Source organism: Coregonus lavaretus (assembly GCF_964263955.1).
Source record: "Coregonus lavaretus genome assembly, chromosome: 16".
Lineage (NCBI taxonomy): Eukaryota > Metazoa > Chordata > Actinopteri > Salmoniformes > Salmonidae > Coregonus > Coregonus lavaretus.
This window is the reverse complement of record NC_140003.1, coordinates 9,385,057-9,404,102: the sequence shown is the minus strand read 5'-3', so window position 1 is coordinate 9,404,102 and position 19,046 is coordinate 9,385,057. Positions and strand designations below refer to the sequence as shown.

Below are 19,046 nucleotides of genomic sequence, written 5' to 3'. Positions count from 1 at the left end.
TCTATGGAGATTGCATGGCTTTATGCTCCATTTTATACACCTGTCAGCAACGGTTGTGCTGAAATAGCCAACTTCACTCATTTGAAAGGGTGTCAACATACCTTTGTATATATAATGTACATAGCATGTATAAGTTGTAAGTAGAAGCCTAAGTACTCTTGTCCATTAGTTTACTCCAATTAGGGGAAGATGGTATAAAGAAAAATGAAAATAGAAAACATCAGCGACTGTGTGTGTGCACATACAGTACCAGTCAAAAGTTTGGACACACCTACTCATTCAAGAGTTTTTCTTTGTGATAGAATAATTATTAATGACTAATTATTACACCCTGAAACTGTGTGAAATGTGTTAGAATGTGTGAGTGTAGGACCAGTAAAGACTATGACATTGAGCTACTATTTAGCAATGTGAGTAAGAGTTAGACCAGACAACAAAGGACAAGGAGAACTGTCTACAGACAACTGAGAAACCAAGATAAAGAGGCCTCCCAATTTAGGGAGGAGAGAAACTGTTAGGCTTTTTAAGGAGTATGAGGACGGCGATAACTAAGGAATGCATGTGTGTGTATGTATGTGTGTGTGTATGCATGTGTGTGTATGTATGTGTGTGTGTGTATGTGTGTGTGTGTGTGAACTGATGGTCAGGAGAGCAGTTTTAAAGTGGAAAACTACAGCCCGCCTAAAGAGGGGAGGGATTTTTGTATGACGTGTGAGTATAAAAGATGGACTCTGAAATTGTGATGGCAGAATTCTCAATGAATAAATCTCTGACTATGCAGACCGGGACTCTGTCCATTTCTTGATTTTGAGAGACGCACAGAGACACTGAAATAGTTTGTTAAATAATTCACATAACACTTTGTTTTTACTATTTTCTACATTGTATAATAATAGTGAGGACATCAACAATATGAAATAACACATATAGAATCATGTAGTAACCAAAAAAGTGTTAAACAAATCAAAATATATTTGAGATTCTTCAAAGTAGCCACCCTTTGCCTTGATGACAGCTTTGCACACTCTTGGCATTCTCTCAACCAGCTTCACCTGGAATGCTTTTCCAACAGTCTTGAAGGAGTTCTCAAATATGCTGAGTACTTGTTGGCTGCTTTTCCTTCACTGTGCAGTCCAACTCATCCCAAACCATCTACATTTGGTTGAGGTTGGGTGATTGTGGAGGCCAGGTCATCTGATGCAGCACTCCATCGCTCTCCTTCTTGGTCAAATAGCCCTTACACAGCCTGAAGGTGTGTTTTGGGTCATTGTCCTGTTAAAAAACAAATGATAGTTCCACTAAGCGCAAACCAGATGGGATGGTGTATCGCTGCAGAATGCTGTGGTAGCCATGCTGGTTAAGAGTGCCTTGAATTCTAAATAAATCACAGACAGTATCACCAGAAAAGCACCCCCACACCATCACACCTCCTCCTCCATACTTCACGGTGGGAACCACACATGCAGAGATCATCTGTTCACCTACTCTGCCTTCTCACAAAGACACAGCGCTTTTTGACTGGTACTGTATGTGTGCATGCAAGTTCTATATAGTGTACTACAGAGGAAGGTATCACATCAGACTAGGCTGGGAGACTATGCTGAGAAACAGTGACAAAAAACGGACCTTAGATCAACAGGGTCTAGTACAGAGGGCAAGCTGTGCCTATTCCAAGTGTCCTAAATCAACAAACACATCAAGGATCATGGGAAAGATCATGGAAGTCTGATTTATTTATAGATCAGGGTTAACCATAGCAGTTACTGGTCTGGTATCCATCCACAGTAGGGATTATGGATAACCATGTGTGGAATCCCCTGACATGGTATCACAGAGCCAATGACCCACGCAGGTGCTTTACGGGGAGGGGGAGGGGGAGGGGAGGGGGGGGGGGGGGGGGGGGGGGGGGACCGGTACCCCCTGTATATAGCCTCACTATTGTTATTTTTACTGCTGCTCTTTAATTATTTGTTACTTTTATTTCTTATTTGTGATTTCTTAAAACTGCATTGTTGGTTAAGGGCTTGTAAGTAAGCATTTCATGTAAGGTCTACACCTGTTGTATGTGACAAATAGAATTTGATTTGATTTGACTTATTTAACACGTAGCGCTACACTCCACCAAACGTCACTCAACCACACACTGAATCCAACCTAACCACACACTCAACCCCAGCCCATCTGCCAGTCAGTTAACAGACAGTTTAGAGTTCTCACAGTTTGCAATGGGTTGACTGGACGTACTAAAACACAAAGGGTTAGCAAAAAAACACAGGTAAAAGGACAAAAATATAGAAGGCTTTTAAAACATCGGACGATACTGTGACATCGTAATGCCAAGGGAAGAGCAGTGATGCGCTCCTCTTTCAGACAGAGCCTCAACATCATATTTCGCCCCTTCTTCAGCTACATCTATTTATCCCTTCCCTCTGTCTCTTTTTTTCTCTCTATTTTGTTTCTTTCCATATGGTTGTTTCACACACTGTTCTGCTCCTCTCTCTCCCTTTCCCTTTCTTTCTCTCCCCATCTCCTCTCTCTCTTGCTTTCTTTCTCTCCATGTGCTGCAGGGCAGACACAGTGAAGTGGAACATCGGGGCAGACACACACACTTTATGCGACACACGTACGCTCACACAGTAGCGTTCATAAAAACCCAAGACACCAAGACTAAACCCACTATACACTTCCCAGTCCATGCGGTCACAACTTCAAGATTATGTCAAACACATTTTGCCAAAAATATTAAGAAGTTACGCTAACACAAATAGATACCAAGGAGCAATGAACTGCATTTGGTGAGATGCACAAAGACACAGAAAGACACACAAACTCTCTCTTTCACGCAGACACACAAACATACACACACACACACACACCCACACCCCCACACAGAGAGACACACAGCGGGCAATTGTAGGTAGTGATCACAGCCATCTGCTCCATTGAGTGTGAGGCATGGGATAACATACATCTCTACCATGAGTCTCCTCAGCCTGTTCCACCCACACACACACACAACGCAATGGACACACACCAAAACTTTCCTCCGCTATAACAACACACTCTCACACACACAGCCCCAAACAGACAAGCATACTTTGAAACACAGGCACACAGACACACACACACACACACACAGGCGTGGGTACACACTGTACAGCACAGAGCTCCTCTCACCCATCAGTTGTGCAGTTGTGCCTTCCAGATGGTGTGTGGCTAACGCGATCGCTAGAGCAACTTCCCTGAACCGGAGCTCAACTCTCCACAACACACGCAGTAAAACACAGCCTCGGTCCACAGCAGACACCGGAACAGTGCTCTCAGTCTCCACCTCTCCGTTTTCTCTCACTCTGCTCAGTTTGCTCTCCGGCTGTGTCCCCTCCCCTCTCTCTCTCTCTCTTGGGGCTGGTGACATCAGAGGGCAGTCTCAGACATGCTGAGTGTTTGTGCGCTCGTCTCCCTCTCTCCTTCCTGGAATAGGCTGATTTTCACAGGAGGGACGGACCTACTGTGGGGGGGGGGGGGGATCTCCCTCCCTCCCTCCTTCCTTCCTTTTGCCCTCTTTTTTTCACCTCATACCTTCTCCTTTCGTACTCCCCAAATCGTTCTCTTTCACCCTCTTTTCATCCCTCACGCCCTGCCCTGTCATTCCTACCTCAGCTGCCCTCTCTTTTCCTACCTCATTAGTCAGTGTTCTTGTTCTCCCTCATTCCTGTCTCTCGCTCTCCTCAGATCCCTCCATCCCGATGCTCTCCTCTTCCCTTTACTTGTCATCTGTTGCCTATTTCGCCATCATCACTCTCCTAGCCATCCATCTCTCTATCCTCTTCTCTCTCTCCGTCCGTCCCTCCCTCTTTCCCTATCTTATTAAGTCCACATGGGTTGGGTGTGATTCCAGACTGCTATGTGGCCACTGTCCAGACAGTCTGCAGCAGACTCTGGTCTACAGGGAAAGTGCTCCAGAGAAGATTTACAGATTAGCAAGTCACTTTGGCGAGTGGCTCTGTGAGACACCGCAATTAGATAGCCTCATTTCTTTCTACCGCTCTCTATCTGTCAATCCCCTCTCTATCTATCCTTTTTGTCGCCCTACATCTTTGTTACTCCCTGTCTATCGCAAGTTCTCACTTTCTCTCTCTACTTCTTCATCCAGCCCCATAACTGTACCATCACCCCCTCTCGCTTTCTCCCTTTCCCTCCCTTCCTTCCTCTGCAACTCTCTCCATCCCTCTATAGCAGTCATGAGTTATTTTGCTGGACTAGCTGATGGAGGGATCGGAGAGAAGAGAAACATTTTCCAAACCCTTCTCTGGGCAGCATCTGGTTGGGTTTTCCGTTCATCCATGTCTCTTCACAGTCAAAAGCCAGTTGTTGCTAATGCCATTGACACCTCTGGTTGGATGTTGCTATGCCTACCGGTCTCCTCTACTCAGTCGTCCATGTCCATGTAATCTTTTTTGTTATGATTTAAAAGGCAAAACTGATCCTAGATCAGCACTCCTACTCTGAGAGGCTTTATGAATACGGGCCCAGGAAACACAAACCTATAGTTGGACAACATTCTTCCTCTGTCTAACTGCGTCGAAGTTCCGAGGTCTTAGAAAAGAGTGCTGTGTAGAACCGACATGAGTGTCTGTCATGTAGAATAGGGAATCATGTCAGCTCTATTCCTTAAATTGCTTTCTGCAACATTCTAGTTAGCTGAATACTCTGACCACCCACCATCCCCATCCTGATGCCCTGTTCTTCCCTACCTCTACACACACACACACACACACACACACACACACACACACACGGCTGTGATTAGGCCACCTTATCTCTGACCTCTAGCGTCCCTGACGTCAAACTCTTACCACAGCTTCACAACCTTGCCACTGATAATACCTAATGGCTCCCACTGACACTGGACCAAAACACAGGGGGAAAACCCTCCTCACACACACACCTGTGTTTCTACCTTACTTCCACCAAATTCAGCTCCGCCCAAGCTTGTATGCAAATGAGGAATTCCACATCATCCCATAACGAGACATGTCAGGATGAACAACCGCCCCAAAACACACACACGCACACACCACCCCCACGTGTGCTCACACAAACTCATATGTTTTTATTTCCCCCTCTGGAGTGAAAGCCACCTCGGCGAGACGGAAATAGTGTCAATTTCCCTAGACATGGAAGGTATGGAGATGATTAGGCGCATTCATGAGCCAGCGCCCTTCCAAATTCCATGACATTATTATGGAGGAAGTCTAGAGCGACAGTGAGGTCTGTTTGTGAACTTTCTTCTCCTTCACTGGGGTTTGTGTTCTCCGTCTGCTGGCATGTGGGAGCCATCTAAACACTTACCAGAACAGTGTAACGTGTGTGTGTATTCTGTCTGTGTGTGTGTACCTGCATCCACATGTGTGTGTTTGTGGTAAATAATGCATCCGGCTTAACGATGCAGTGTGTGTGTGTGTGTGTGTGTGTGTGTGTATCTGTGTGTGTGTGTGTGTGTGTGTGTGTGTATGTGTGTGTGTGTGTGTGTGTGTGTGTGGTGTGTGTGTGTGTGGCAGGCAGGCAGACGAGGCTGATGAATAAGTAATGTGTCGGGCGTCCTCTCCACAACAAGAGGCCGCGCTGCATTCGGGAGGAAAACGACAACTCCGACAAAGAGAGACTTTCAACCACCTCCCTCTCTCCCTCCACTACAGAAGGATGGAGATTAATTTTTTCTTCCCTCCTTTTCCCCTAGGGAATCAGGCCTGCCTCCGAATATGTGTAATACAGCATCATTTATTATTGATTTATGTTATTTATAATACCTTGTCTTTCTCTCGCTCTCTGCCTCTTTCCCTCTCTACATTAAGCAAGTCACGATAGCCCTTTCAACAGGAGCCCGAGACAGATATACAATAATTGAATTATGGCGATACACGCCACGCTGAGCTGGCTGCTGCCGGTAGTGAGATATGGCCGCCTCTTTGGTCAATGCTGCAACGTTAATAATACATAGACGTTAATACAACGTCAATAATAGATCGAGCAAACTTTAAATGAAACTGTTTGAGTAATTAGGTGTAGCTAGCTGTGTCTCTCAGAGAGACTGTCGAGAACTGACAGAGGTGTTGGGTTCTTGTCACGCCCTGGCTCTAGGGACTCTTTTAAGTTGAGCCAGGGTGTGTAGAGTTTATGTTTTGTGCTCGTTGTGTCTAGTTTAGTTTTTGTATATCTATGTTGGCCAGAGTGGTTCTCAATCAGAGGCAACGAGTATCAGCTGTTGCTGGTTGTCTCTGATTGGGAACCATATTTAGTCAGGTGGTTTTCCCACAGTGTTTGTGGGATCTTGTTCCGTGTTGGTTTGTGTTTTGCACCTGTGGACGTCACGTATCGATTTGTTGTTTTGTTCGTGTATCATTTAATAAATAAGTATGTTCACCTTCCACGCTGCGCCTTGGTCCTCTATATCCGACGAGCGTGACAGTTCTTTCTGTGTGTGTGTGTGTCTTTCTGTATGTGTGTGTATGTGCGCGTGTATGTTCGCTTGTGAGTGTGTGCATATGCATGCATGGGAACGCGTGTGCTTGCTAGAGGGACACGTTCGGAAACTGGATGTCTTCCCTCTGCCAGTGTTTCTGGGAGCCAGCCTGAGGCCCTTTGTTACAGAGGAGGAGCAATTATAATATTCCTGAAAACAAAGTTGATGCGGTCGTTTGCTTGTTTGTTTCACTCCGGCACCTAATTGTAGCCATGAATGGCCATTTCTGCTCATGTCAGGCCGCACCGAGACAAAGGACGTTCACGCACACACACACACACAATTGGGCTTCAGCGCACACACAAAATCACAAATACAAACAAGCAGGCACAGACACACAAGCAAACACACAAACAAACACATGCGGGCATGGACACACACCTCAACACACAACCAAAAATGCTTTCACATACATAGATTCTAGGAATAGCAATCAAATATACACAACGAAGGCTGCCTGTTTGCCTCTGCTCTGCTAACAAACGCTGTTTTTTACACCATTACCAAACCAAACAAACACACCAACAACCAATCAACTTGCCTTTGTTCTAGACAACAAGGCCTGGAAACTTCAATGGCACCCCTCTCGCTTGTAAAAACCCACGGCCGGTCTGAGCTTTTGGGCCCATTGACAATCTCAACTCATTCATTTTTAGTGACTTTCTCCCTCCCTTTTACTGTTTCCATCCCCCTCGATGGTAATGCCCTGCTAGCTTACTCAGGAGGGGTTGCAGAGTGAGAGGGCAATTAGCCATTAGCTATACTAGCTACCTAGCCCAGTCCAGCGCATTTTAAATCATGTGAGCCACGACCCTGTGCACTATAGCTAGCATCGCTAGCACTATCTGGGGAGTACCAGAGTAGAGGCATATAAAATGGCATTTATAGTATATTTAAGCAATAAGGCCCGAGAGGGTGTGGTATATGGCCAATATACCACGGCTAAGGGCTGTTGTTATGCACAACGCGAAGTGGAGTGCCTGGATACAGCCCTTTGCCGTGGTATATTGGCCATATACCACAAACCCTTGAGGTGCCTTATTGCTGTTATAAACCGGTTACCAACATATACAAAAAATGTGACATTTTCCTTAAAATCTTTGTTTTGATAAGTTCATACTATTTCATCCTTCCACCAGAGGAAAAAGTCCAGACAAAAATCTGTTTGTGAATTCTATTTCCATCATTGCTATGAAATTCAAAGAATTGTTGCTATGCAGGCTGCTAGCCATCGACAGAAACCAAAATCACATCGAAATCTGCAGCTGAAATGACAGCAAACAAGCTGCATTGTTGTTTGTTTTAGCTGTTTGCTATTGACATTTCTTTGGATATATCCACAATATCCATTGTTGCGGTCTCATCAGGACATTGTTCACTCTCTATGGTACAGGGGAGTTCGATCGCATTGGCAAATTTCAACGTTGTTGCCGAGGTCGGAGAGGAAGACAGCAAGGTTTGTCCAAACCCCCGTTGTTGCAAACCAAATTCTAGGCTAGAAGCAAGGAGAAATATCGTCGTGATACTAACAGTAAACAAATCATTTTTGCGTAATACTCGTGGTATATCGTCTCACGGCTGGAATACTGTTTTACCCAATCAGCATCCAGGATCCAAACTACCCGGTTTATATGATATATTAGAGTCTCAATATATCAGGGAGGTAGGGGAGAAGTGAGTAAGTAAGCCTTGTCTGAGCCAGAACGGGCCATAGGGCATGAGCCCATCTCCTGTTTTTATAGCGTGAGGCAGCTTGATGCACAAGAAGTAGCCTGACACTCCCTGGACAGGACGCTAGTCTATCCCAGGGCCTTACCCCCAATCTATCTCCTTAATGCTGAGTGCCAAGTAGAGAGGCATCAGGTCCCATATTTAGAGTCTTTAATATGATTACAGTGGGGATAGAACCCACAACATTCTAATCTCAGGGTGGACACTAACCAACAGGCCACTGAGGAAGCGGGTCAGTATGCTAACGCTAATGCTAGACATCAACTCAGAGGGAAGGTGCTACAGATGGCATTAGCCATTATCCTCTGGCTCCATTTTGGTTGGCTTCCCCATGATGGAGGCTCTTTGCCGGATCAGCGGACCGAGCTTTGATTACGGTGGTCTACTGTCCAGGAGCTGTGTATGTGAGTGAGTGAGTAAGTGAGTTTGTGCGTTTGTGTGAGTGTGCGTGCGGGCGAGTGTGTGTGCGTGTCCACAGGGCCTATAGAATACCTCAGCGGTTCCCAGACTAGGGGTTGCGACCCCATGTGGGGTTGCCAGATTTGAAAATGGGGTTGAAAATCCTGGCTAATAAAATATATATTTTTTGGGGGGGGTTTGTATCATTTGATTCATACAACATGCCTACCACTTTGAAGACGCAAAATAGTTTTTATTATGAAACAAACAAGAAATAAGACTAAAAAACAGAAAACTTGAGCGTGCATAACTATTCACCCCTCCAAAGTCAATACTTTGCAGAGCCACCTTTTGCAGCAATTACAGCTGCAAGTCTCTTGGGGTATGTCTCTATAAGCTTGGCACATCTAGCCACTGGGATTTTTGCCCATTCTTCAAGGCAAAACTGCTCCAGCTCCTTCAAGTTGGATGGGTTCCGCTGGTGTACAGCAATCTTTAAGTCATACCACAGATTCTCAATTGGATTGAGGTCTGGGCTTTGACAGGCCATTCCAAGACATTTAAATGTTTCCCCTTAAACCACACGAGTGTTGCTTTAGCAGTATGCTTAGCGTCATTGTCCTGCTGGAAGGTGAACCTCTGTCCCAGTCTCAAATCTCTGGAAGACTGAAACAGGTTTCCCTCAAGAATGTCCCTGTATTTTGCGCCATCCATCTTTCCTTCAATTCTGACCAGTTTCCCAGTCCCTGCCGATGAAAAACAACCCCACAGCATGATGCTGCCACCACCATGCTTCACTGTGGGGATGGTGTTCTCGGGGTCATGAGAGGTGTTGGGTTTGCGCCAGTCATAGTGTTTTCCTTGATGGCCAAAAAGCTCAATTTTAATCTTATCTGACCAGAGTACCTTATTCCATATGTTTGGAGAGTCTCCCACATGCCTTTTGGCGATAACCAAACGTGTTAGCTTATTTTTTTATTCAAGCAATGGCTTTTCTCTGGCCATTCTTCCGTAAAACCCAGCTCTGTGGAGTGTACGGCTTAAAGTGGTCCTATGGACAGAAACTCCAATCTTCGCTGTGGAGCTTTGCAGCTCCTTCAGGGTTATCTTTGGTCTCTTTGTTGCCTCTCTGATTAATGCCCTCCTTGCCTGGTCCGTGAGTTTTGGTGGGCGGCCCTCTCTTGGCAGGTTTGTTGTGGTGCCATATTCTTTCCATTTTTTAATAATGGATTTCATTGTGCTCCGTGGGATGTTCAAAGTTTCTGATATTTTTTTATAACCCAACCCTGATCTGTACTTCTCCACAACTTTGTCCCTGACCTGTTTGGAGAGCTCCTTGGTCTTCATGGTGCCGCTTGCTTAGTGGTGTTGCAGACTCTGGGGCCTTTCCGAACAATTGTATATATACAGAGATCATGTGACAGATCATGTGACACTTAGATTGCACACAGGTGGACTTTATTTAACTAATTATGTTACTTCTGAAGGTAATTGGTTGCACCAGATCTTATTTAGGGGCTTCATAGCAAAGGAAAGTGAATACATATGCACGCACCACTTTTCCGTTATTTATTTTTTTGAATGTTTTGAAACAAGTAATTTTTTTCATTCGACTTCACCAATTTGGACTATTTTGTGTATGTCCATTACATGAAATGCAAATAAATATCCATTTAAATTACAGGTTGTAATGCAACAAAATAGGAAAAATGCCAAGGGGGATGAATACCTTTGCAAGGCACTGTAAGTGTACCACACAAGTGATTTTTGATTTGATTTATTACGATCCCCATTAGCCGACGCCAAGGGCGACAGCTAGTCTTATTGGGGTCTGACACATAACGAAAAAGACAGACAAAAATAACTTTACAATTTACATACATTTAAAAACATTAACATGTAGTGTGTGTGCATCTATCAGTTTCACATACATATCAATACATACACAAAAGCTATCTAGGTCAAATAGGGGAGAGGCGCTGTGCCATGAGGTGATGCTTTATTAGTTTAAGATGGAAGGGAGTTCCATGCACTCATGGCTCTGTATAATCCTGTACGTTTCCTTGAATTTCTTCTGTACCTGGGCACTGTGACAAAGACCCCTGGTTGCATGTCTAGTGGGGTAAGTGTGTATGTCAGTGCTGTGTGTAAATAGACTATGCAAACAATTTGGAGTTTCCAACAAATTAATGTTTCTTATAAAAACAAGAAGTGACGCAGTAGGTCTTTCCTCAACTCTCAGCCAAGAGAGACTGGCATGCATAGTACTAATATTAGCCCTCTGATTGCAATGAAGAGCAAGACGTGCCGCTCTGTTCTGGGCCAGCTGCAGCTAACTAGGTCTTTCTTTGCCGCACTTGACAATATTACTGGACAAGTATCAAGATAAGATAAAACTAGAACCTTCAGGTTTTGCTTTGTGGAGTGTAGACTTAAAAAAGCAGAGCATCTCTTTACTACGGACAGAACTCTCTTTACAACCACTGAATCTATATGTTTTGACCATGACAGTTTATAATATAAGGTAACGCTAAGTAATTTAGTCTCCTCAACTTGTTCAACAGCCATACCATTCATTACCAGATTCAGCTGAGGTCTGGAACTTAGGGAATGATTTGTACCAAATACAATATTCTTTGTTTTAAAGATGTTCAGGACCAGTTTATTACTGGCCACCCATTCCAAAACAGACTGCAACTCTTTGTTAAGGGTTTCAGTGACATCATTAGCTGTGGTTGCTGATGTGTATATGGTTAAATCATCAGCATACATGGACACACCTGCTTTGTTTAATGCCAGTGGCAGGTCATTGGTAAAAATAGAAAAGAGTAGAGGGCCTAGAGAGCTGCCCTGCGGTACACCACACTTTACATGTTTGACATTAGAGAAGCTTCCATTAGAGAAAACGCTCTGAGTTCTATTAGATAGATAGCTCTAAATGGTCAATAATAATATCAAAGGCTGCACTGAAATCTAACAGTACAGCTCCCAAAATCTTCTTATCAATTTAGTTAAACCAATCATCAGTCATTTCAGTCAGTGCAGTACATGTTGAGTGTTCTTCTCTGTAAGCATGCTGAAAGTCTGTTATTAATTTGTTTACAGAGAAATAGCATTGTATTTGGTCAAATACAACTTTTTCCAACAGTTTGCTAAGAGCTGGCAGCAAGCTGATAGGTCTACTGTTAGAACCAGTAAAGGCCGCTTTACCACTCTTGGGTAGCGGAATGACTTTGGCTTTCCTCCTGGCCTGAGGACAAAGAATTTACTCTAGACTCAGATTAAAGCTATGACAGATAGGAGTGGCTATAGAGTCAGCTACCATCCTCAGTATCTTTCCATCTAAGTTATCAATGCCAATAGGTTTGTCATTATTGATCGATAACAAACAAAAAAATCCACCTCTCCCACACTAACTTTACAAAATTCTAACTTACAATGCTTTTCTCATTATTCGTTTTTTTATTTGTTTTTTTAATGCATGAGTACCATGGCTCACTGTTCGTTGTTGGCATTTCCTGCCTAAGTTTGCCCACTTTGCCAATGAAGTAATCATTAAAATAATTGCCAACATCAAATGGTTTTGTGATGGATAAGCCATCTGATTCGATGAAAGATGGAGTTGAAATTGTCTTTCTGCCCAGAATTTCATTTAAAGTACTCAATCATTCTTTATATAATGATATTGGCTTCATAATACAGCTTATTCTTCATTTTGTTGAGTTTAGTCACATAATTTCTCAATTTGCAGTAAGTCAACCAGTCAGATGTGCAGCCAGACTTATTAGCCACTCCTTTTGCCCCATCTCTTTCAACCATACAGTTTTTCAATTCCTCATCAATCCATGGAGCCTTAACAGTTGTAACAGTCAGTTTCTTAACAGGTGCATGTTTATCAATAATTGGAAGAAACCATTTCATAAATGCATCAAGTGCGGCGTCTGATCTAGACAGCAGAGATCTAGACAGCCACATACCCGGGACAACCCGCGGTCCCAGCCACAATGGCTAACTGCGTCGCGGGCTGCGTTCAAGCCCTCAAGAAAACAGCAAAATATTTTGTATGATCTCTTATACACTATTTTAGGCCCAGCTTTTAAAACTTTGGCTTTCATGGATATAGCCACTGCATCCAATGGGTATGGATACAGTATTAGTACAAATGTGATCAATACATATGGATGATCTTGTTCCTGTAGTGTTTATAAACACCCTGGTGGGTTAATTAATAACCTGAACCAGATTAAAAGCACTGCTTACAGTGAGAAGCTTCCTCACTGAGCAGACAGCTTGATGAAAACCAGTCAATATTCAGGTCTCCAAGAAAGTAGACATCTTTGTTTACATCACATACACTATCAAGCATTTCACACATCATTTAGATACTGACTGTTAGCACTTGGAGTCCTATAGCAACACCCAAAAATAAAAGGCTTTAGATGTGCCAGGTGAACCTGCAACCACAACACTTCAATAACACTTGACATAAGATCTTCTCTAAGCATTACAGGGATATGGCACTGAATATACACAGCAACACCTCCTCCATTAGCATTTATGTGTCTTCTATAGATGTTATATCCTTGTATTGCTACTGCTGTATCATCAAATTAATTATCTAAGTGAGTCTCATGAAATGGCTAATATATAAATGTTATCTGATGTTAGCAAGTTGTTGATTTCATGAACCTTATTGCTAAGGCTACATATATTAATATGGGCTATTTTCAGCCCTTTCCTGGGTAGCCTATCAGAGATGGACATAATATCGAAAAGAGCAAACAAAGCAAGTGAAAAAAATATACATTCAGCAGTCCATTAATCAGTTGGTGTGTGTAAGTGTGTGTGCTGCAGGGTTGAAGCTTGGCTCTTTCCAGAACAGCTACCTTGTCCATGATCCTCAGGAACTTGACCACTATCGGCCTGTCACCTGGACTGGTGGTGGGTTTTCCAGTCCTGTGGGCGCGCTCCACCTCAATCTTCCTGTGTTCCATCTTCAGTTTCTCTTAGATAATTTCCCTCACTTTGTCCTCAGACTCCATCCAGGTCTCATGTGGACAATTTCGTCCACAACAATGTTGTTCCGCCTTGATTGTCCCTCGAGATCATTTGATTTCTCTGTCATTGTTATCATGGATTCACATACAGAACTGATGTCCTCTCTTTAAATGACTTACAGATTTCTGTCATCTTGCCGTTCTCCTGTTTAAACTCATCGAGCTGACCCTGGGAGAACTGCAAACTGTTCTTCAGGTCCTGGACCTCTCTGGTCAGGTCATCTATTATTTTACTAGTTGACTCCACCAGTATTTGGACACAACACTTGAAGCAATTTTCTTGTTGTTGTAACAACTGCTTGTAGAACTATTTTTGTTTGTTTAGAAGATCCTTCACCTGTGATAGAGAGACACCACTGTCCTCAACAGTACTCCCGCCTGCTTTGGTCTTTGTCATGGTAGCAACGCAGGTTATGCTGTTACTCCTCGCAGTTGCAGACAGGGCAGGTCGCAGGGAAGATTGGATACAACAACAAACAGCAGGGATCTAGACAGCCACATACCCGGGACAATCCGCGGTCCCAGCCACAATGGCTAACCGCGTTGCGCGCTGCGTTCAAGCCCTCAAGAAAAACCTGCTAGCTTGATAGGCAGCTAGCTAGCTAGCAGCTAGGCTAGCTACTACGCCAAGCAGCTCCTCAGACCCGGCCTTGGTCTGTAGGATCACTGGACATGTGACAATGCTGCAGACAGAGGGGAATAACCTGCCATCTCCCACTGAGCATTAAAGCCGCTTTCAAAACAGCTGGGAACTGGGAACTCGGAAATTCAGTGCGTTCAAGACAACTGGGAAAATCACTTTCAACGTCATCCAACTCGGAATTCCAACTCGGGCACTCTGACCTCTTTCTAGAGCTCCGACTTTCCGACCTGAAGATCACTGACATCATGATTTTACCTCGTATTTTTCAGAGTTCCCAGTTGTCTTGAAAGAACCATAAAACTCATGGTACCCTTCGCCAGCTCATATCTGTGTGAAGCTGCATTCAGTGCTCTCGTCTTCATTAAAACCAAATATCGATCCAGGTTGGATGTGACAGCAGAGATGAGGTGCGCACTGTCGACCATGCCCCCTGACTTTGAGACGCTCCGACGCAACATGAATCAAGCACACCCATCTCATTAGTGGTGGTAAGATAAGAAACATTATGACAGAGTAATTTGCAATTGACTGTCATAGTTCCAAGTTAAAAGTATGTGATGGTGAGTTGAAATACCTTTAGAACGTTTTTCAATTGACTGCCATGGCCCCAAACAAAAAAGTAAACATTGGCAATTTAATTTTTCACATGGTTGGGGTTGTGAGAATTTTAAGATACCAAATGGGGTCGTTGGCCAAAAAAGTTTGGGAACCCCTGGAATACCTTATAGTGGTAATTTAGAATAAATGCCGTAAACTAATTATATACTGAACACATATAACCTCACTATGGTTTTTAACAGGCTTAAAAATAAGCCCTTTGCATTAAGAGGTGAGACAGAGTTCAGAGGAAGTCGAGAGGGTTAGAGGTGGGAGGAGTCTTATACCCCATTTCCACCTATAGCTACCGATCCCAACTATACTGTATCCAAGCTGGTACACATAACATGTATATGGCGATGTAGGTGGTGAATCAAGGGTTAATTAAGGGCAATGTGCTCCTTTAAGTGTAACTAGTAAACAGCTGTACAGTAAGAGCAGAAGTTGCTCTCTGAGGTCACACACCCCAGATGTCTGTCTCTACGGTAACTGCTGGCAGACTGCCAGACAGACGGGGTGCCTAAATATGCACTATAAAAAATGTATAACATAGTAACATGGTAACATTTTGCCCCCACCACAAACACAACCCTCAGAAGCACACACACACAGACACACACACTCTTTCTCTCACACACACAGTGAGAATGACTCCTAGACAATAAAAGCCCAACCTGAAATTGCTTTCAGGATAATGCCACTGAGGCAGACAAAATAGGTTAGGGCATTGCCCGCTCTGCCGGAAGACAAAAAACAAGTCTGTGCCTCAGCTCCTTGCCCTTCACCAGATTTCATTTCAGTCTAGCCTGTGTGTGTGGGGGTGTGTGTTTGTGTCTGTATGTGCGTGTTTAAAGGGGGCAGACTGGGTTAAATGGAGGGCATACCCTACGGCATGTCTGCAGTTATATCATTCTGTTTGTAACTCCATTTTGCATTATATCTTCGTCGGTCTATGTGCTATTTTACCTCTCTCTCTCTCTCTCTCTCTCTCTCTCTCTCTCTCTCTCTCTCTCTCTCTCTCTCTCTCTCTCTCTCTCTCTCTCTCTCTCTCTCTCTCTCTCTCTCTCTCTCTCTCTCTCTCTCTCTCTCTCTCTGGTAAGCGTGAAACCTGGATTAAACAAGTAGAACAACTAATATCGGTGATTGTTAATGGGACAATGGATGGCTACAACCATCAAACTAGTAGTAGTAGTAGTTTAAAGGATCATAAATGAAAAAAAACTGGTGCACAGTCTTATAAATCGTTCTATTTATCGTTATCACAATTTATTGTAATGTGGATTTTTGTCCATATCGCCCAGCTCTGTTCCAGCGCCTAATGGCATGCGTTCTAATGGGCAGGGCGTGGGCCTGACGAGAGTCTCCTCCTCTTCTCTCTCAGGGACCAGACTCAACGGACTGGAAAGCTGTGATGCTCTGATACAAGGTCCCACAAATCAAGCAATCGTTCGATCAGTTTATTGGTAGGGTGATTTCATTGATAGGAAATATGAAACGAGTGATAAACATGACTTACTACATTATGATGGAGATGTGAGGGATAAAGGTTTCGAAAGAAGTGAGAGAAGAGGAAGAGAGAGATGGAGGACAGTGTTTCCTTTAACATGCACAGTTTACTATAGACTAGATGTAGCAGTCTGCTCTTTATGTCAAGGTAAAGGTACCTCTCAAAAACCACAAGTGTCCAGCAGTTCATCAAGAGGCTAAGAAGACAAGTCCTTGAGCAATGATCAATGTGTCAGTCAATGTGTGTGTGTGTGTGTGCGTATTTGCACATGTGAGCCCCCACTGCCCCCTCCGTTATGGTTCTCCAAAACCAAGGCAGCTGGCTCCCGGCTCCTGCCTGCTTGGCTGGGCACCACGAGCGGGCACCGATGCCAACGCGGGGGACAGAGCAGGATCTGTTAGGGCCATCTGAGAGGCAGGCACCAGGGTTCTGGGGAGGTGGCAGCAAACACATGTACAGCAGGCGGGTGGCCTTTCATTGTGAAATTTACCTGCGGCAAATCACTCTGTGGACTCTGGTTCCTTAGTGGTCTGCTAAAATTAACAAAAGGTTGGTTACTCTGTTCCAAAATCTATAACTTTTGTCATCTGTTTGTTTTATAAGATAGGCACGTAGATGGTGCATACCAAAATGCACAGTCAGACACATATGGGCAATTTCACAGTAACAGAATGATGCTGAGACTCAGAATTTTATCTTGAAAATGTATGTCAAACAAAAACCAATGATTGCAATGTTAAACAAACCATACAACTCTATGCACAAGGACTACTTTTAACAATTTCCACTGAAAATTTGACAAAAACACATTTACTTGAACAGTGCAGATGGAAAGATTGGTAACAGAATGACGGTTTGTGCTCTTTGTGCCATCATTCTGTTACCAAACGTTGCATCTTGCACAAGCAAGCATGAACGTATTACACACAAACATGCGCACATGCACACAAACGAGGAACACACACCGGCGCTGTGGTACAGTAAGCAGGCTGGTGTCTGCCAGCCCAGCGGTAGCTCTGCCGTAGCAGACGGCCCCCATGGAGGGGTCAAGGTGATCCATGATGCCTGTCCTCTGGACCACTCTTCCTGTCTTCCTCACTTCCTCTCTCCACAGGACCACATCCACAGCCAGTACACACTTATCACTGTCTGTTACAGTCCACTACAGTGTGCTATACATGCAATCCACTTGCCCTTGGATCCCACCGCTGCAATCAAGTTTGGCTCTAAGTTGTATACAGCACAGACATTTTATATTCCCCTAAAATGTGTTCTTCAGTAATACACATCTGCCAGGAAAGATAACAATGCTTAACATGAAGACATCTACTCATGCAGTCATATTCGATGCATACAGCTTGTATTTGTATAATTAAATCTAATGGAAATGCTGTTAGATTGAAATATAGCCTAGCCATAATGCAACGTTATATGTTCCTTGAAACATTACCAAGGTTGGTCAATTACTGTAATAAAGTCAAATTAGGTCATGTGTAATTTTATAAGCAGTACAAATGGTCAGCTAAATCTCTGTCTTTGTTCCCCATGAATGGTACATTGGTTCCTACGTGAGCATGAGACCAACACATGATTTAACTGATGGATCAAAATCCCTTAGCCATAATGAACAGCAGGACATGGCTGTTTAATCGACCCCCGAATATAACAATCTGACCACTGTACAATAGAGGGCTTGAACTAAGTCTTCCACATGTCCACCGAGCTATGAGGGAGGCTTTTCTACTTTCTAACTTGTGACTGGGGGGGGGGGGGGGGGGGGGGGCTTTGCATAACCTACACATTACACTGTAAAGAGCTAGAGGGAGCGAGCTCTCAGCGTGAGTAAGTGAGAGAGTCAGGGGGGAGTCTGGGATTGATTAAAGGAGTGATTGAGAGCGCGAGCGAACAAACAAACGAGTGAGTGATTAGTAAATGTGTGAGTGAGTGAGTGAGTGACAGAGCGAATGAGTGAGTCAGGGGGTAATTGAGGGAGTGATTGAGCGAGCGAACAAATGACTGAGTGAGTGAGTCCGTGAGTGAGTGAGAGAATGAGTCAGAGAAAGACAGCATCAAACACACAGATATGATTTTGACAAAATGAATGTGGCCATCGACTGTTATCACTAAATTACTGCCCCTACCCAGTGCAATATGACTGTGACGATCGTCCTATGATCTCATCACATAATCTAAAGACATTCCTTATATCAATAATCAGACATTGCAAACGGTTAATGGGTTATGATAAGCAAATGTATTTATTATTTGTATAATGTGGGGTTAGTGATGTCCTTTTGGTAAATATATTACCTGGTATTTCCTCATTGATTGTAGAGGATTATCTGTTAATTTCCTGGTCAGAGAATTGACGGGCAATGGGATGCGTTCAAGAGCGCATGATTTTTTCAGTGTACGGTGATAGCGGAAGTTTATTATCCTGGGTGGACGTACATGTTCATATCCCAGATTGTATTTATGCTAAAAGCATGGTTGCGCCGTTATTGATATGTGTGCTCAAGGTTATTCGTGTGTGTAGCAGCTGAAGACATTTAGATGTTACTTCTTCCCATTGGTCAGTTGCATCATGGG

The 19,046-nt window shown here is 43.8% G+C and overlaps 1 protein-coding gene across 8 annotated transcripts in view; it reads right to left on the bottom strand.

The window, feature by feature from the left end:
- LOC311144040 (histone deacetylase 4-like) overlaps positions 1–19,046 on the bottom strand; it is a 184,699-nt gene that overhangs the window by 125,935 nt on the left and 39,718 nt on the right. For 4 of the 8 annotated variants that reach the window (XM_084179969.1, XM_084179970.1, XM_084179975.1 and 1 more), the window contains exon 1: positions 3,178–3,486. The exons of the other annotated variants lie outside the window; for them this stretch is intronic. In XM_084179969.1, coding sequence (XP_084036095.1) covers positions 3,178–3,415 — 238 coding nt within the window. In that variant the 5' untranslated portion in view covers positions 3,416–3,486. Of the gene's footprint in view, positions 1–3,177; positions 3,487–19,046 lie in introns of those variants that run through there. 8 annotated transcript variants of the gene reach the window in all.